Source organism: Anolis sagrei, chromosome 6 (assembly GCF_037176765.1).
Source record: "Anolis sagrei isolate rAnoSag1 chromosome 6, rAnoSag1.mat, whole genome shotgun sequence".
Taxonomy (NCBI): domain Eukaryota; kingdom Metazoa; phylum Chordata; class Lepidosauria; order Squamata; family Dactyloidae; genus Anolis; species Anolis sagrei.
Window position 1 is genome coordinate 7,905,349 of NC_090026.1, and position 20,850 is coordinate 7,926,198.

A 20,850-nucleotide genomic window follows, 5' to 3' on the forward strand; every position below is an offset into this window, starting at 1 on the left:
AAATTGGCGACTCAACGCAGTTTACAGCTCTACAAACAATCAACAATATTCAGTATAAAAAGCATAAAACAACATACAATACATAATATTGGGCCACCAATACAATCCAATGCATCTCTTAACTAGAATCGTAGTCCAATTTCATCGTCCATGATTACCAGTCCTTAATCATCAATTTCTTTGCACCGGATTAACCGAATGCTTGTTTGAACATCCATGTCTTCAATCTTTTCCGAAACACCATCAGCGAGGGGGCTGATCTTACCTCTATGGGGAGGGCGTTCCAAAGCCGAGGGGCCATCACAGAAAAGGCCCTGTCTCTCGTTCCCGCAAGCCGCACCTGTGAAGCAGGCGGGATGGAGAGCAGAGCCTCCCCAGAAGATCTTAGGGTCCTGGTGGGCTGATAGGCCGAGATACGTTCGGATAGGTAAGTTGGGCCAGAACCGTTTAGGGCTTTAAAGGCCAACGCCAGCACCTTGAATTGGGCCCGGTAGCAGATCGGCAGCCAGTGGAGCTGGTGCAGCAGAGGAATTGTATGCTCCTCAATCATTTTTGTTGCCATAATCTTGGTTTTTTTAATGTTTAACTGCAACCCAGCTTTTGCGCTTTCTTCTTTCACCTTGGTTAGAAGGCTCCTCAGCTCCTCCTCTCTATGCTAATAATATAATATATTGTATATACATATAATATTTATATTACAATGTAATACAATACTAAGAAAAATAATATGATATTATTATTATAATATTTTATATTACATGTAATATTACTAATATTATTACAATATGATGGCATAGTACAATATAGTAATATATAATACTGATATTGTACTATGCTAATAATATAATATATTGTATGTATATATATCCTGTAAGCCACTCTGAGACCCCTTCAGGGTGAGAAGGGCAGCATATAAATGTCGTAAATAAATAAATGATGTTACACCATTAATCTGTATTTCTGGCATTGCAGACGGATTGGCTGGTCACTGCTGGAAGAGCACTTTGATTTTCTCAAGGTTGAGTGAGTGGCCAAGCTTCTCACATGCTTCTGTAAAGGTATTTAGAGTGGTTTGTAGGTCTTTTTCTGAATGCGCACAGACTACGTTATCATCAGCATATTGGAGTTCTGTAACCTTGGTTTTAAGGCTTTCAGTCTGCTGAGGTTCAATAGCTTGCCTTCTGTCCAATAGATGATTTCCACTCCAGTGGAAAGCTTCCCATCAACAAGATGAAGTATCATAGCGATGAAGATGGAAAATAAGGTTGGGGCAATAACACATCCCTGTTGGACATCTGATCCCACCTTAAATGGGTCCCTTTGGGAGCCATTGCTGTCCAAAACTGTCCAATAGTCTTGGATGAATTGAGTACATGTTTTCTGATGCAGGCTTCCCCATTGAATGAAAACTTTCCCTATGGCTGCAAATGGATACCGGAAATCACTCAAGGGAGACAATCAGACTGTGACTCTTTATCCTGGCCCTTCCCAATCATCATGTGATCAGGGCGGAGAGAGAGGGGGAAATAGGGAGCAAGGTGGGTGAAGCCGGAAGAGGAAACCCAGTGAATTCCCGACCAGGCGAGATGAGTGGGTTGGGGAAGCTTTTTGGGAAGGGTAAGACCAATATTATTATTTTTTTCTACCCCCTTCCCCCGCGCAGGGAAATGGTATCTCCCAATCGCCTTAGAAAACCATGGAATGTTTGGGACAAACCAAACAAAAAAGGGGGAGGGGGGGAGGAAAAAGCCTCTATTGAATCCAGGGAAGGGGAGTGTTCCAAATGTTCTATAGGGGGGCGGACTGTACCACGTTGCCCATAATATGGGGGGAGGCGAAGAGAGATCTTGGCCCTGGTTTCTCAGTACCAGGATGGAAGGCTGCTATTTGTTTTCCTCCATTTTGAAGCAGTGGCTGGAAAGCCCCATGATTGTGTCCTGATGGGAAGGCCTTTTACTTCTCCCTCTTCAACCTTCCTTTTATTTCAAGGCAGTCTTTGGGCCTCCAGGTGTTTTTGGACTTCAGTTCCCAGCATTCCTGGGAGTCCTGGGTGTTGGAGTCCCAAATAAACATGGGTACCCCAAGGACCACTGTTTTAAGGGATTGGTTTTCCTTTAGGAAAAAGGTATGTCTACACTGTGTAAACAATACAGTTTGACATCACTTTCACTACAATGGGTCAATGCTATGAGACCCTGGGAGTTGTAGTTTGGTGAGGCACCGACACTCTTGAGCAGAGGAGGTTAAAGACCTTAGGAAACAACAACTCCCAGGATTCCAAAGTGTTGAACCATCTGCACTGTGTAAACAATAGTTTGACACCACTTTCAATACAATGGGTCAGTTCTATGGGACCCTGGGAGTTGTAGTTTGGTGAGGCACCAACACTCTTGAGCATAGGAGGCTAAAGACCTTGGGAAACTACAACTCCCAGGATTCCATAGTGCTGAACCATCTACACTGTGTAAACAATACAGCTTGACACCACTTTTACTACTATGGGTCAGTGCTATGGGACCCTGGGAGTTGTAGTTTGGTGAGGCACCAACACTCTTGAGCAGAGGAGGTTAAAGACCTTGGGAAACTACAACTCCCAGGATTCCATAGTGTTGAACCATCTACACTGTGTAAACAATAGTTTGACACCACTTTCAATACAATGGGTCAGTTCTATGGGACCCTGGGAGTTGTAGTTTGGTGAGGAACCAACACTCATGAGCAGAGGAGGTTAAAGACCTTGGGAAGCTACAACTCCCAGGATTCCAAAAGTATTGAACCCTCTACACTCTGTAAACAATACAGTTTGACACCACTTTCACTACAATGGGTCAATGCTATGGGACCCTGGGAGTTGTAGTTTGATGAGGCACCAACACTCTTAAACAGAGGAGGTTAAAGACCTTGGGAAACTACAACTCCCAGGATTCCAAAGTGTTGAACCATCTATACCAGTGGTTCTCAACCTGGGGTCCCCAGATGTTTTTGGCCATCAACTCCCAGAAATCCTAATATCTGGTAAACTGGCTGGGATTTCTGGGAGTTGTAGGGCAAAAACATCTGGGGACCCCAGGTTGAGAACCACTGATCTATACAGTTTGACACCATTTTCAATACAATGGGTCAGTGCTATGAGACTCTGGGAGTTGTAGTTTGGTGAGGGGCCAACAGTCATGAGCAGAGGAGGTTAAAGACTACAACTCCCAGGATTCCCAAGGATTCTTGGGAAACTACAACTCCCAGGATTCCATAGTGCTGAACCATCTACACTGTATAAGCAATACAGCTTGACACCACTTTTACTACCATGGGTCAGTGCTATGGGACCCTGGGAGTTGTAGTTTGGTGAGGCACCAACACTCTTGAGCAGAGGAGGCTAAAGACCTTGGGAAACTACAACTCCCAGGATTCCAAAGTGTTGAACCATCTACACTATGTAAACAATACAGTTTGACACCATTTTCAATACAATGGGTCAGTGCTATGGGACACTGGGAGTTTTAGTTTGGTGAGGGGCCAACACTCATGAGCAGAGGAGGTTAAAGACCTTGGAAAACTACAACTTCCAGGATTCCATAGTGTTGAACCATGTCAGTTAAAGTGCTGCCAAACGGTATTGATTCTATAGTCTAGGTCAGACATGGGCAAACTTGGGCCCTCCAGGTGTTTTGGACTTCAACTACCATGGGTCAGTGCTATGGGACCCTGGGAGTTGTAGTTTGGTGAGGCACCAACACTCCTGAGCAGAGGAGGCTAAAGACCTTGCAAAACTACAACTTCTAGGATTCCATAGTGTTGAACCATTACAATGTGTAAACAATACAGTTTGACACCACTTTCACTACAATGGGTCGGTGCTATGGGACCCTGGGAGTTTGGTGAGGCACTGACAGTCATGCGCAGGGGAGGTTAAAGACCTTAGGAAACTACAAATCCCAGGATTCCATAGTGTTAAACCATCTACACTGTGTAAAGAATACAGTTTGACACCACTTTCACTACAGTGGGCCAGTGCTATGGGACCCTGGGAGTTGTAGTTTAGTGAGGCACCAACACTCTTGAGCAGAGGAGGTTAAAGACCTTGGGAAACTACATCTCCCAGCATTCCATAGTGTTGAACCATGTCAGTTAAAGTGCTGCCAGTTAATTCTACAGTGTAGATCAAGCATGGGCAAACTTGGGCCTTCCAGGTGTTTTGGACTTCAACTCCCACCATTCTTAACAGCCTCAGGCCCTTTCCTTTCCCCCCTCAGCCGCTTAAGGAGATTCCATCTGAACATTAGGAAGAACTTCCTGACTGAGAGCTGTTCAGCAGTGGAACTCTCTGCCCTGGAGTGTGGTGGAGGCTTTTAAACAGAGGCTGGATGACCATCTGTGCAGGGGTGCTTTGAATGCAATTTTCCTGCTTCTTGGCAGGGGGTTGGATTGGATGGCCCATGCGGTCTCTTCCAACTTTATGATACTTTATGTAGATGCACCCAAAGTCTTCCCTTCCAGATGATGGGAACTGTAGTCCATCATGAGTAGGTTGGAGGCAGCTGATTCATGGAGTAAATAAACGTTTAATCTTTTTTTCCCAACCTTTTATTTCAGGTAAGAAGGCCAAAGCGCCGACCCCGCAAGAGGCCATCCAGAAACTGCGGGAGACCGAAGAAGTGCTGGTCAAGAAGCAGGAATTCCTGGAGCAGAAGATCCAGCAGGAGCTACAGTCTGCTAAAAAGCATGGCACCAAAAACAAAAGAGGTAGAGTTGGAATGGGATCCACGTGTTTCCAAAGCTTTGGCCTTCCTATTGTTTTGGACTTCCGCTCCCAGTATTCCTGGCTGTTCACCAAAAGAATACTGGGAGTTGGAGTCCAAAACACGTGGAGGATCAAAGTTTGGAAATCCCTGATGGTCCAGCTACTAATAAGAGCATGAATCCAGAGTGAGATATATACACAACTAGCTGTCCCCTGCCAGGTGTTGCTGTGGCCCACATGGGGGTTCCGTGTGGGAGGTTTGTCCCAATTCTATCATTGGTGGGGTTCAGAATGCTCTTTGACTGTAGGTGAACTATAAATCCCAGCAACAACTCCCAAATGTCAAGATTCTATTTCCCCCAAACAGTGTTCACATTTGGGCATATTGAATATTCTTGTAGAGTTTCGTCCAGATCCATCCTTGTTTGAGTCCACAGTCATCTATGGATGTAGGTGAACTACAACTCCCAAAACCAAAGGACACTGCCCATCAAACCCTTCCAATATTTTCTGTTGGTTATGGGAGAACTGTGTGCAAAGTTTGGTTCAATTCCATTGTTGGTGGAGTTCAAAATGCTCTTTGATTATAGGTGAACTATAAATCCCAGCAATTACAACTCCCAAATGACAAAATCATAATTTTTGAGTGATGGTCACTCCTTACGTTGTGAGATGTTTTGTTGCCAAATTGGGTGTGATTTCGTTCATTGGTTCTTTTGTTTTTAAGGTACACACAGAGCATATATATATAGATCATGGGTTGTTAATGTTTATACTAGGATGATTTTATGCTTGTCTGAATGTTTCAATGTTATGTATGTCTTATGTTTAATGGTTTTAATTGATTTTAAATTCATAGTTATGAGTAGTAATTAGTTATTATGATTTCTTTATGTATGTTGGCATTGAATTTTTGCAATTAATTAGTGTATTGTAAACTGCCTTGAGTCCCCCCTTGATGGTAAATACAGTAAATAAATAAATAGATACACAAGGTAGAGGGTCAAAAGGAAGACAATGGATGTGGATTGTGGAGTGCGACCTTCCACTAATCATAGAATCGGAAGAGACCTAGTGGACCATCCAGTCCAACCCTGTGCTAAGGAGCCGGAAAATCACATTCCCAGCTTTTCTGCTTTAAACCAGATAATATGAGTCCGCACTGCCAGATAATCTGGGATAAACAGAAAAACTAGGATCAGATAGGGCCTGTCTGGAAGGGCTCTAAAAGTAAAATTACTGTGTCTTAAAGAGGGGAGGAAAGACATGGGTGAAGATGAACTAGATGAGTGTGTGGATCAGAATTATAAAATTGGAAGAGACCTCCAGAGGCCATCTAGTCCATCCCCATTCATCCAGCCAGAAAGACACAATGAAAACCCTCTCCTCAGATAGCCATCCAACCTCTGTTTAAAAACCTCTGCCAGATTGGGAGGCAACATTTCATTATTAACACATATCTCCAGAGCCAGCTCTTATTTGAGAGAGGGAGATTAAAGGAACATAGGGGGAGGGAGAGCAGGCGTTTGAAACCAAAGGTCGCCTTTCTTTCCTTGACTATAGAATCGAGATGGAAAAAATAGCTGTCGTCCTTCATGACTGGAGTTGTGGCCCTGGATTCTACTAGAGTTCTTAACTTTTTAATCACTAAAAAATATCCTTATGAATTCCCTCTCCTGGAAACTTCTAGGGGCAGCAGTTTGTCTTTTTAATTAGTTGTACCATCTCCTTTTTGGGAGATGGTAGCTGGGTATAATTATTATTATTATTATTATTATTATTAGTATTATTCCTCTTAAGGCATATCCACACAGACTTACAACTAATATTACATTAATATAATGTAATATTAGTTGTATTATATATTATATATTATATAATATATATATAATATGTATATATGTATTATATATATATATATGTATTATATATTATATATTATATTATATGTATTTAATATAATGTAATATTAGTTGTATTATATATTATATATTATATAATATATATATAATATGTATATATGTATTATATATATATATGTATTATATATTATATATTATATTATATGTAATTAATATAATGTAATATTAGTTGTAAGTCTTTGTAGATATGCCTTAAGAGGAATAATAATAATAATAATACCCTGCTACCATCTCCCAAAAAGGACTCGGGGTGGCTTACAGAAGCACATACAAGTGCCATAAACGCATAAAATACTGGTAAAATCACACCAACGTGTTAGACAATGACAATATCAGTTCACCTAAAAACAGCACATTACAACATTACACTGCAGAATTAATGCATTTGTCACTGGTCTTTAACTGTCATGGTTCAGTGCTATGGAATCCTAGGAGTTGTAGTTTTACAAGAAAAAAAAAACAATGCTGTAGGTTAGCATGCTTGTTTTATTCAGTTGTTTTTTTTCTCTATACAATGCTGAAGAGTTTCCTTAAAAACATAGGTAGAAAATCAGACCAAATGCCAATCTAGTCTGATCATAGAATCATAGAATCAAAGAGTTGGAAGAGACCTCATGGGCCATCCAGTCCAACCCCATTCTGCCAAGAAGCAGGAATATTGCATTCAAAGCACCCCTGACAGATGGTCATCCAGCCCCTGTTTAAAAGCTTCCAAAGAGGGAGCCTCCACCACACTCAGGGACAGAGAGTTCCACTGCTGAACAGCTCTCACAATCAGGAAGTTCTTCCTCATGTTCAGATGGAATCTCCTCTCTTGTAGTTTGAAGCCATTGTTCCGCATCCTAGTCTCCAAGGAAGCAGTCTTTTGTTTTGGTTTAAAAAAATATTTTTGGGGGGACTACAACACCCAGAATGTCCCTGACCATGCTGGCTGGATGATTCTGAAAGCTCAGTTCCCCCCAAAAAGAGGAACTTTCCCAAGCTATGCTAAGGAGATAACTAGAGGCTTCAACAGAAGGCCCAGCCCAAAAGGCCAATCTGGTCTTTTGTTTTGGTTTTTTGGACTACAACTCCCAGAATGCTCCTAACTATACTGGCTGGAAGATTCTGGAAGTTCTGTTCCCCCAAAAAGAGGCACTTTCCCAAGCTCTGGCAAGGCCATAACTAGAGGCTTCAAGAGGAGGCCCAGCCCAAAATGAGAAGGCAACTGTGGGTTAATATTTTGCTTAGGAAAGTGAAACTAGCTGTGATGCAATTGACTCCTTTGTCAGGAGCTACCATCTGATCCTTCTTTCTCTCTGCAAGAGTTGTATAAACAAAGAGCATACTCCATTTCTTTATACATTAAAAAAGAAAGATTTTATATATGTCAACAAATGATTACTGCATGAATCAGTCTCCTATATATATGTGTAGATAGATAGATAGATAGATAGATAGATAGATAGATAGATAGGAGACTGATTTATGCAGTTAATCATTTGTTGACGTGTTCCTTTGTTGAAATCTGGAACAGAAATATGAGTGGGTGTTTTCCCATTGTTGCCACCTAGTAAAGTATCTTCACTGATAGGCTTCCTCTGATCATTAGGATGCATCTACATCAGGCATGGGCAAACTTTGGCCCTCCAGGTGCTTTTGGGCTTCAATTCCTGGCCTCAGGCCCATTCCTTTCCCCCCTCAGCCGCTTAAGCGGCTGAGGGGGAAAAGGAAAGGGCCTGAGACCAGGAATTGCCATGCCTGATCTACATTGTAGAACTAATGTAGTTTGACTCCATGGCTCAACTCTATGGAGTCTTGGAATTTGGAGTTCGATAGGGCGCCAGCACTTTTTGGGAAAGAAGGACTTATAAAGCTACATCTCCCATGATTTCATTTGCATACTGTGCCGTCACACCCAGATCCTATAAAAATAAAACTAAGACGTGCTTCTCTTTGTCTGGGCGGACCGCAGGGGTCTTTCTTTAGAAGCTTGAGATTCCCAGCAACTGAGGCTACTACAGGTTTTGAGCATTAAAACAGAATATTTATTTCTCAAAGCCCTTGCAGACTTGGCACAGCTTGTCAAAGTTATAAACAAAACAGTCAATTGGTGAAATCATAGAGATGATCTTTCTTTTTTCTTCAGTTACTGAGATAACTCTTCCCCAAAATGTAGAAAATATCCTGGGATCCTTTCACCCTAACCCTGAGCTGCTATGGTTAGAAAAACAGGTTTTTCCCTATCTATAGCTCAAGGTTAGCTTTGGAGATGAAGTAGTGCTCAATAATATTCAATAACTTTTCTATATCTCAATTGCTATCTATAACTCAATTGCTATCTATAACTCAATTACTATCTATCTCAATTAGCTTCTTTATCGATATAACTCACTCAATCGTACTTACAATGACTTTTTCAGAGCTACCTAACTGACCAACAACACATCTTTCTTTCTCTACTGAAGGAGGCAGGGGAGATTCCAAAACGGAGATCTCATCCTCTGGAAAAAGGGCAGTCTCTAGACCCAAAGAGATACTTTTCTAAACCAGTAACTGCAGAGGGCTTGCAGTCTGGCTTTGCAGACTCTGATATGTTTAACTCCAGGGTGCTGCTGGGTCTGTAGCAGCCCTGGGGAAATGCAAAAGAACTCTATCCCATGCAACTAAAAGGTAATGCAAACTATGTTCCTGGAAGACAGAACACAAACAGCCACGGCGATTCAAACAGTATCAAACTCTATTAATTCTCCAATGTATTTCTGCAATGTAGATGCACTCCTGATCATGAACAAACTATGCCTTGATACTAAGGGTATCTTCTATTTAAGATGGAATATCCTGCTTCAGTTATTAAATCTCCTTCCTGGAACACTAAAAGGAATGATAGATGGAATATTTTCCCCATATCTAAAACTGGTGATATCTATAAATTCCGATTCATTGAGGAAGTAAAAAAGCTTTTACTTGTACACTCGGCACATAAGATTTCCACTGAGGAGTGGAGGCAGTCGGGTTTGATGATGTCAGTCCTTAATTAAGATCTTATCAGAGGTATTTGTCATAGAAAGGGCAACATGTCATTCTATATTGGGCTGAGGAAATGGTGTCATTTCCCTGATAAGATAATTTTCCAATCTATGTCCATTTGACTGGCATTTAAGAGGTACAAATGAAGTATTTGGTCCATCCATTAAAATCGAAATCCAAAAACCAGTCTGGGTCAATTCATTGCCGTAAGTTGTGTGATCTTCCACTTGCTGCTCACTGATCAAACGCTTGGTCCCATAACCAAGTCTTGATTTTCCTTCTAAAAGACAAGAGGGAGGTGGCCAATCTGATATCTCTAGGGAGGGCGTTCCATAGGCGGGGGGCCACTGCTGAGAAGGCACTGTCTCTCGTCCCCATCAACCGTGTTTGTGATAGTGGTGGGATCGAGAGCAGGGCCTCGCCTGAAGATCTTAAATTTTGTGATGGTTCGTGGCAGGAGATACGTTCTCTATGGGCATTTAATCCAGCCCTTTGGCAGTGCTGGAAATCTGCAGTTTTGGAGATCCATTTTCCAGAATAAGTCCCAAGTCTCATACCCCAAATCCATAGCAGAATGACGCTTGTATTTGAGTTCATAATCATAGCCATATAGAATCATAGTATTGAAAGAAACCCTGTGGGCCATGCAGTTTAACCCTCTTCCAAGAAGCAGGAAAATCGCATTTTCCTGACAGATGGCCATCCAGTTTCTGCTCAAAAGCCTCCAAAGAAGGAGCCTCCACCACTCCGGAGCAAGGAGTTCCTCTGCTGAACAGCTCTCACCATTAGGAAGTTCTTCCTAATGTTCAGGTGGAATCTCTTTTCCTGTAGTTTGAAGCCATTGCTCCGCATCCTAGTCTCCAGGGCAGCAGAAAACAAGCCTGCTCCCTTCTCCCTAGGACTTTCCCTCACATCTTGATCCATGGTTCTCATAATGTCTCCTTTCAGCCTTCTCTTTATGCCCAGCTCTTTAAGCCGCTCCTCATAGGGCTCGTTCTCCAGACCTTTGATCATTTGAGTCGCCCTTCTCTGGACACATTCCAGCTTAGAGTCAACATTTCCTTCCAAATTGTGGTGCCTAGAATTGGATACAATATTCCATAGAATTGGAAAACACCACAGAGGCCATCCGGTCCAACCTCATGCTATGCATGGGTCATCTCAAGGATGCCATATGGACTAGAAATTCAGGACCGATGGATTCTGAGGAACATCAGAGTTCTGAAAATTAGTTTGTGGGAGATCTAGCAAATAGCGACTGCCCGTTTTGATGGCTTGGTGATTCTGTGGTTGACCCTCTTGTGTGTCTTCTCTTTCTTTCTCAATTCTAGCTGCCCTACAGGCCCTCAAGAGGAAGAAGCGCTACGAGCAGCAACTGGGGCAGATCGATGGCACGCTCTCCACCATTGAGTTCCAGCGGGAAGCGCTGGAGAATGCCACCACCAACACCGAAGTGCTGAAGACCATGTCGGACGCAGCCCGGGCAATGAAGGAGGCTCACCAACACATGTAGGTCTTTCCTTGGAAAAAGGTGTTCTGCATGGAATTATGGGAGTCAGAAAGTACCCCAAGTGACATCTTGTTCATCCTCCTACCATGCAGGAAGACACCATCAAAGCCTTCCCAAGGCCATCCAGCCTCTGCTTAAAAGCCTCCCACTGACTCTAACAGGCTTCGGCCTACTCACTCTCCTCAGGATGACACTAGCTTTGGCCCACTAACTCTTAACAGGCTGCGGCCTACTCACTCTCCTCAGGACGACACTAGCTTTGGCCCACTGACTCTAACAGGCTGCGGCCAAAACACTCTCCTCAGGACGACACTAGCTTTGGCCCACTGACTCTGACAGGCTTCAGCCTACTCACTCTTCCCAAGATGACACTAGCTTTGGCCCACTGACTCTAACAGGCTTTGGCCTACTCACTCCCCTCAGGACAACACTAGCTTTGGCAAACTGACTCTAACAGGCTTCGGCCTACTCACTCTCCTCAGGATGACACTAGCTTTGGCCCACTGGCTCTCAGGCTTCGGCCTACTCACTCTCCTCAGGACGACACTAGCTTTGGCCCACTGACTCTGACAGGCTTCAGCCTACTCACTCTTCCCAAGATGACACTAGCTTTGGCCCACTGTCTCTAACAGGCCTCAACCTACTCGCTCTCCTCAGGCCGACACTAGCTTTGGCCCACTAACAGGCTTTGGCCTACTCACTCCCCTCAGGACAACACTAGCTTTGGCAAACTGACTCTAACAGGCTTCGGCCTACTCACTCTCCTCAGGATGACACTAGCTTTGGCCCACTGGCTCTCAGGCTTCGGCCTACTCACTCTCCTCAGGACGACACTAGCTTTGGCCCACTGATTCTTACAGGCTTCAGCCTACACACTCTCCTCAGGACGACACTAGCTTTGGCCCACTGATTCTTACAGGCTTCAGCCTACTCACTCTCCTCAGGACGACACTAGCTTTGGCCTACTGTCTCTAACAGGCTTCGGCCTACTCACTCTCCTCAGGATGACACTAGCTTTGGCCCACTGGCTCTCAGGCTTCAACCTACTTGTTCTCCTCAGGACGACACTAGCTTTGGCCCACTGATTCTTACAGGCCTCGGCCTACTCACTCTCCTCAGGACGACACTAGCTTTGGCCTACTGTCTCTAACAGGCTTCGGCCTACTCACTCTCCTCAGGATGACACTAGCTTTGGCCCACTGGCTCTCAGGCTTCAACCTACTTGTTCTCCTCAGGACGACACTAGCTTTGGCCCACTGATTCTTACAGGCCTCGGCCTACTCACTCTCCTCAGGACGACACTAGCTTTGGCCCACTGATTCTTACAGGCTTCGGCCTACTCACTCTCCTCAGGACGACACTAGCTTTGGCCCACTGATTCTTACAGGCTTCAGCCTACTCACTCTCCTCAGGACGACACTAGCTTTGGCCTACTGTCTCTAACAGGCTTCGGCCTACTCACTCTCCTCAGGATGACACTAGCTTTGGCCTACTGACTAAGGCTTCGGCCTACTAACTCTCCTCAGGACGACACTAGCTTTGGCCCACTGATCCTTACAGGCTTCAGCCTACTCACTCTCCTCAGGACGACACTAGCTTTGGCCCACTGATTCTTACAGGCTTCGGCCTACTCACTCTCCTCAGGATGACACTAGCTTTGGCCCACTGATTCTTACAGGCTTCAGCCTACTCACTCTCCTCAGGACGACACTAGCTTTGGCCCACTGATTCTTACAGGCTTCGGCCTACTCACTCTCCTCAGGACGACACTAGCTTTGGCCCACTGATTCTTACAGGCTTCAGCCTACTCACTCTCCTCAGGACGACACTAGCTTTGGCCTACTGTCTCTAACAGGCTTCGGCCTACTCACTCTCCTCAGGATGACACTAGCTTTGGCCTACTGACTAAGGCTTCGGCCTACTAACTCTCCTCAGGACGACACTAGCTTTGGCCCACTAATCCTTACAGGCTTCAGCCTACTCACTCTCCTCAGGACGACACTAGCTTTGGCCCACTGATTCTTACAGGCTTCAGCCTACTCACTCTCCTCAGGACGACACTAGCTTTGGCCTACTGTCTCTAACAGGCTTCGGCCTACTCACTCTCCTCAGGATGACACTAGCTTTGGCCCACTGGCTCTCAGGCTTCAACCTACTTGTTCTCCTCAGGACGACACTAGCTTTGGCCCACTGATTCTTACAGGCTTCGGCCTACTCACTCTCCTCAGGACGACACTAGCTTTGGCCCACTGATTCTTACAGGCTTCAGCCTACTCACTCTCCTCAGGATGACACTAGCTTTGGCCTACTGTCTCTAACAGGCTTCGGCCTACTCACTCTCCTCAGGATGACACTAGCTTTGGCCCACTGGCTCTCAGGCTTCAACCTACTTGTTCTCCTCAGGACGACACTAGCTTTGGCCCACTGATTCTTACAGGCCTCGGCCTACTCACTCTCCTCAGGACGACACTAGCTTTGGCCCACTGATTCTTACAGGCTTCGGCCTACTCACTCTCCTCAGGACGACACTAGCTTTGGCCCACTGATTCTTACAGGCTTCAGCCTACTCACTCTCCTCAGGACGACACTAGCTTTGGCCTACTGTCTCTAACAGGCTTCGGCCTACTCACTCTCCTCAGGATGACACTAGCTTTGGCCTACTGACTAAGGCTTCGGCCTACTAACTCTCCTCAGGACGACACTAGCTTTGGCCCACTGATCCTTACAGGCTTCAGCCTACTCACTCTCCTCAGGACGACACTAGCTTTGGCCCACTGATTCTTACAGGCTTCGGCCTACTCACTCTCCTCAGGATGACACTAGCTTTGGCCCACTGATTCTTACAGGCTTCAGCCTACTCACTCTCCTCAGGACGACACTAGCTTTGGCCCACTGATTCTTACAGGCTTCGGCCTACTCACTCTCCTCAGGACGACACTAGCTTTGGCCCACTGATTCTTACAGGCTTCAGCCTACTCACTCTCCTCAGGACGACACTAGCTTTGGCCTACTGTCTCTAACAGGCTTCGGCCTACTCACTCTCCTCAGGATGACACTAGCTTTGGCCTACTGACTAAGGCTTCGGCCTACTAACTCTCCTCAGGACGACACTAGCTTTGGCCCACTAATCCTTACAGGCTTCAGCCTACTCACTCTCCTCAGGACGACACTAGCTTTGGCCCACTGATTCTTACAGGCTTCAGCCTACTCACTCTCCTCAGGACGACACTAGCTTTGGCCTACTGTCTCTAACAGGCTTCGGCCTACTCACTCTCCTCAGGATGACACTAGCTTTGGCCCACTGGCTCTCAGGCTTCAACCTACTTGTTCTCCTCAGGACGACACTAGCTTTGGCCCACTGATTCTTACAGGCTTCGGCCTACTCACTCTCCTCAGGACGACACTAGCTTTGGCCCACTGATTCTTACAGGCTTCAGCCTACTCACTCTCCTCAGGACGACACTAGCTTTGGCCCACTGATTCTTACAGGCTTCAGCCTACTCACTCTCCTCAGGACGACACTAGCTTTGGCCTACTGTCTCTAACAGGCTTCGGCCTACTCACTCTCCTCAGGATGACACTAGCTTTGGCCTACTGACTAAGGCTTCGGCCTACTAACTCTCCTCAGGACGACACTAGCTTTGGCCCACTGATTCTTACAGGCTTCAGCGTACTCACTCTCCTCAGGACGACACTAGCTTTGGCCCACTGATTCTTACAGGCTTCGGCCTACACACTCTCCTCAGGACGACACTAGCTTTGGCCCACTGATCCTTACAGGCTTCAGCCTACTCACTCTCCTCAGGACGACACTAGCTTTGGCCCACTGATTCTTACAGGCTTCAGCCTACTCACTCTCCTCAGGACGACCCTAGCTTTGGCCTACTGTCTCTAACAGGCTTCGGCCTACTCACTCTCCTCAGGATGACACTAGCTTTGGCCTACTGACTAAGGCTTCGGCCTACTCACTCTCCTCAGGACGACACTAGCTTTGGCCCACTGACTCTAACAAGCTTCGGCCTACTCAGTCTCCTCAGGACGACACTAGCTTTGGCCCACTGACTCTAACAGGCTGTGACCTACTCACTCTCCTCAGGACGACACTAGCTTTGGCCCACTGACTCTTAACAGGCTTCGGCCTACTCACTCTCCTCAGAACAACACTAGCTTTGGCCCACTGGCTCTCAGGCTTCAACCTACTTGTTCTCCTCAGGACGACACTAGCTTTGGCCCACTGATTCTTACAGGCCTCGGCCTACTCACTCTCCTCAGGACGACACTAGCTTTGGCCTACTGTCTCTAACAGGCTTCGGCCTACTCACTCTCCTCAGGATGACACTAGCTTTGGCCCACTGGCTCTCAGGCTTCAACCTACTTGTTCTCCTCAGGACGACACTAGCTTTGGCCCACTGATTCTTACAGGCCTCGGCCTACTCACTCTCCTCAGGACGACACTAGCTTTGGCCCACTGATTCTTACAGGCTTCGGCCTACTCACTCTCCTCAGGACGACACTAGCTTTGGCCCACTGATTCTTACAGGCTTCAGCCTACTCACTCTCCTCAGGACGACACTAGCTTTGGCCTACTGTCTCTAACAGGCTTCGGCCTACTCACTCTCCTCAGGATGACACTAGCTTTGGCCTACTGACTAAGGCTTCGGCCTACTAACTCTCCTCAGGACGACACTAGCTTTGGCCCACTGATCCTTACAGGCTTCAGCCTACTCACTCTCCTCAGGACGACACTAGCTTTGGCCCACTGATTCTTACAGGCTTCGGCCTACTCACTCTCCTCAGGATGACACTAGCTTTGGCCCACTGATTCTTACAGGCTTCAGCCTACTCACTCTCCTCAGGACGACACTAGCTTTGGCCCACTGATTCTTACAGGCTTCGGCCTACTCACTCTCCTCAGGACGACACTAGCTTTGGCCCACTGATTCTTACAGGCTTCAGCCTACTCACTCTCCTCAGGACGACACTAGCTTTGGCCTACTGTCTCTAACAGGCTTCGGCCTACTCACTCTCCTCAGGATGACACTAGCTTTGGCCTACTGACTAAGGCTTCGGCCTACTAACTCTCCTCAGGACGACACTAGCTTTGGCCCACTAATCCTTACAGGCTTCAGCCTACTCACTCTCCTCAGGACGACACTAGCTTTGGCCCACTGATTCTTACAGGCTTCAGCCTACTCACTCTCCTCAGGACGACACTAGCTTTGGCCTACTGTCTCTAACAGGCTTCGGCCTACTCACTCTCCTCAGGATGACACTAGCTTTGGCCCACTAGCTCTCAGGCTTCAACCTACTTGTTCTCCTCAGGACGACACTAGCTTTGGCCCACTGATTCTTACAGGCTTCGGCCTACTCACTCTCCTCAGGACGACACTAGCTTTGGCCCACTGATTCTTACAGGCTTCAGCCTACTCACTCTCCTCAGGATGACACTAGCTTTGGCCTACTGTCTCTAACAGGCTTCGGCCTACTCACTCTCCTCAGGATGACACTAGCTTTGGCCCACTGGCTCTCAGGCTTCAACCTACTTGTTCTCCTCAGGACGACACTAGCTTTGGCCCACTGATTCTTACAGGCCTCGGCCTACTCACTCTCCTCAGGACGACACTAGCTTTGGCCCACTGATTCTTACAGGCTTCGGCCTACTCACTCTCCTCAGGACGACACTAGCTTTGGCCCACTGATTCTTACAGGCTTCAGCCTACTCACTCTCCTCAGGACGACACTAGCTTTGGCCTACTGTCTCTAACAGGCTTCGGCCTACTCACTCTCCTCAGGATGACACTAGCTTTGGCCTACTGACTAAGGCTTCGGCCTACTAACTCTCCTCAGGACGACACTAGCTTTGGCCCACTGATCCTTACAGGCTTCAGCCTACTCACTCTCCTCAGGACGACACTAGCTTTGGCCCACTGATTCTTACAGGCTTCGGCCTACTCACTCTCCTCAGGATGACACTAGCTTTGGCCCACTGATTCTTACAGGCTTCAGCCTACTCACTCTCCTCAGGACGACACTAGCTTTGGCCCACTGATTCTTACAGGCTTCGGCCTACTCACTCTCCTCAGGACGACACTAGCTTTGGCCCACTGATTCTTACAGGCTTCAGCCTACTCACTCTCCTCAGGACGACACTAGCTTTGGCCTACTGTCTCTAACAGGCTTCGGCCTACTCACTCTCCTCAGGATGACACTAGCTTTGGCCTACTGACTAAGGCTTCGGCCTACTAACTCTCCTCAGGACGACACTAGCTTTGGCCCACTAATCCTTACAGGCTTCAGCCTACTCACTCTCCTCAGGACGACACTAGCTTTGGCCCACTGATTCTTACAGGCTTCAGCCTACTCACTCTCCTCAGGACGACACTAGCTTTGGCCTACTGTCTCTAACAGGCTTCGGCCTACTCACTCTCCTCAGGATGACACTAGCTTTGGCCCACTGGCTCTCAGGCTTCAACCTACTTGTTCTCCTCAGGACGACACTAGCTTTGGCCCACTGATTCTTACAGGCTTCGGCCTACTCACTCTCCTCAGGACGACACTAGCTTTGGCCCACTGATTCTTACAGGCTTCAGCCTACTCACTCTCCTCAGGACGACACTAGCTTTGGCCCACTGATTCTTACAGGCTTCAGCCTACTCACTCTCCTCAGGACGACACTAGCTTTGGCCTACTGTCTCTAACAGGCTTCGGCCTACTCACTCTCCTCAGGATGACACTAGCTTTGGCCTACTGACTAAGGCTTCGGCCTACTAACTCTCCTCAGGACGACACTAGCTTTGGCCCACTGATTCTTACAGGCTTCAGCGTACTCACTCTCCTCAGGACGACACTAGCTTTGGCCCACTGATTCTTACAGGCTTCGGCCTACACACTCTCCTCAGGACGACACTAGCTTTGGCCCACTGATCCTTACAGGCTTCAGCCTACTCACTCTCCTCAGGACGACACTAGCTTTGGCCCACTGATTCTTACAGGCTTCAGCCTACTCACTCTCCTCAGGACGACCCTAGCTTTGGCCTACTGTCTCTAACAGGCTTCGGCCTACTCACTCTCCTCAGGATGACACTAGCTTTGGCCTACTGACTAAGGCTTCGGCCTACTCACTCTCCTCAGGACGACACTAGCTTTGGCCCACTGACTCTAACAAGCTTCGGCCTACTCAGTCTCCTCAGGACGACACTAGCTTTGGCCCACTGACTCTAACAGGCTGTGACCTACTCACTCTCCTCAGGACGACACTAGCTTTGGCCCACTGACTCTTAACAGGCTTCGGCCTACTCACTCTCCTCAGAACAACACTAGCTTTGGCCCACTTACTCTAACAGGCTCCGGCCTACTCACTCTCCTCAGGATGACACTAGCTTTGGCCTACTGACTAAGGCTTCGGCCTACTCACTCTCCTCAGGACGACACTAGCTTTGGCCCACTGACTCTAACAGGCTGTGACCTACTCACTCTCCTCAGGACGACACTAGCTTTGGCCCACTGACTCTTAACAGGCTTCGGCCTACTCACTCTCCTCAGAACAACACTAGCTTTGGCCCACTTACTCTAACAGGCTCCGGCCTACTCACTCTCCTCAGGACGACACTAGCTTTGGCCCACTGACTCTAACAGGCTTCGGCCTACTCACTCCCCTCAGAACAACACTAGCTTTGGCCCACTGACTCTAACAGGCTTCGGCCTACTCACTCTCCTCGGGACGACACTAGCTTTGGCCCACTTACTCTAACAGGCTTCGGCCTACTCTCTCTCCTTAGAACGACACTAGCTTTAACCCACTGATTCTAACAGGCTTCGGCCTACTCACTCTCCTCAAGACGACACTAGCTTTGGCCCACTGACTCTAACAGGTTTCGGCCTACTCACTCTCCCCAAGATGACACTAGCTTTGGCCCACTGACTCAGGCTTCAGCCTACTCATTCTCTTTAGTGCTTGACTCACAGTTTCCTAATCAAAATACCTAGTTAATTTTTAATATTTCTGACACCCACGTCTGCAGGTAGCAGAAAACCAGCTTTCCCGCTCCTCAATGTGACATCCCTTCAAATATTTAAACATGGCTATCATGTCTTTCCTAAGACTTCTCGGAAGAGAAGTTGGGGTTACAAAATCCCTCAAAGTAATATTATTTTTAATAGAAATACTAGTTCAAAAGGAGCCCAGTGGCCATGACTCCAACTCCCATCCATAGCCATTACTAGATTTGCATATGGATCTAGCAACTGAAATTTTGTATAGTTTCGCTTTTTCCCAATCTAAGATTCTCCGGATGTGCAGGTGTTGGACTACAATTCCCATCCTCCCCAACAACCACAGTTCAGGAAATGGCCATACTGCCTTACCCATTCAATAGAATTGAATCCAACTTGGAATTTTGCTAGGAATTGCATTTGAATTCTGCTGTTTCTAAAGAGCATTCCAAGTTGCCTTGGTTTTCATGTCTTCTAGTGAGGAGGCAATGTACTTAAAGTCTTTAATATGTGAATTATTATGTTTTATTTATGTATTTTAATAACTGTGTTGTACCCTGCCTTGGGTAATAAATGCAATTAATAATAATAGTAATAATAATAATTGGTGAAATACTTCACCAAAAAAAGAACAAAAAGAAGACAGAGATTTGAATAAAGTCTGCTAGTTCAATGCAGATTGATAAAGAATGCCTTCAGATGGAAATACATCATATATCTGGAACTCTGAGATATTCCATTATTATTATTATTATTATTATTATTATTATTATTATTAGCAGCCTACTTTTTTGATCCAGCTATAAAAAGAGCCCTTCCCCTCTCTTTTTTGTCTCCCTCCATCTTTAGGGACATTGACAAGGTGGACGATCTGATGGCCGAAATCACAGAGCAACAGGACATTGCCCAGCAGATTTCCGACGCCATTTCAAAACCAGTTGGCTTCGGAGATGATGTTGATGAGGTAATGAAGGAAGGAAGCTTTGTGAGGAAATAGGGATCGTTGTCTACTTTAGGAAGGGTCTGTGCTAGCATTTACATAGGCTTTACAGTAAGACTAAGGGGCTGCAGTAGCGCAGTGGGTTAAACCACTAAGCTGCAGAACTTGCTGATCAGAAGGTCGGCAGTTGGAATCCACAGGTGGGGTGAGCTCCCGTTGTTAGCTCTAGCTTCTGCCAACCTAGCAGTTCGAAAACATGCAAATGTGAGTAGATCAATAGGTACCGCTTAGGCGAGAAGGTAACAGCGCTCCATGCAGTCATGCTGGCCACATGACCTAGGAGGCTTCTATGGACAATGCCAGCTCTTCGGCTTAGAAATGTATATGAGCACCACCCCCCAGAATCAGACATGACTAAACATAATGTCAAGGGGAAACCTTTACCTTTACCTTACAGTAAGACTGTGTAATCCTACTCAGTTCATCTGAGATACAGATCCATAACTGAAGTACTGAATACCAACCAATCATGGCAATAATACTAGTTGAGTATCCTTTATCAAAAAGAGTTCATATTTTTCAGATTTCTTTGCCCCATAGATTTTGGAATATTTACATATACATAATCTTGGAGATAGGACCCAAATCTAAACACATCATTCATTTCTGCTTCATATATCTCATTATTGTTTTAATGTTTATTGCTTTGCTTTATGAGTTTATTTATTGTTGTATTTGT

At 46.2% G+C, this 20,850-nt stretch overlaps 1 protein-coding gene across 1 annotated transcript in view; it reads left to right on the top strand.

Annotated features, from left to right (window-relative positions):
- The first annotated feature begins 1,498 nt into the window (after window positions 1–1,498).
- The window catches only part of TM9SF1 (transmembrane 9 superfamily member 1), a 58,840-nt gene continuing 39,488 nt past the window's right edge, over window positions 1,499–20,850 (top strand). Inside the window, exons 1-4 of the mRNA XM_067469559.1 lie at window positions 1,499–1,617; window positions 4,591–4,740; window positions 11,001–11,178; window positions 20,021–20,135. Coding sequence (XP_067325660.1) covers window positions 1,587–1,617; window positions 4,591–4,740; window positions 11,001–11,178; window positions 20,021–20,135 — 474 coding nt within the window. The 5' untranslated portion in view covers window positions 1,499–1,586. The remainder of the gene's footprint in view (window positions 1,618–4,590; window positions 4,741–11,000; window positions 11,179–20,020; window positions 20,136–20,850) is intronic.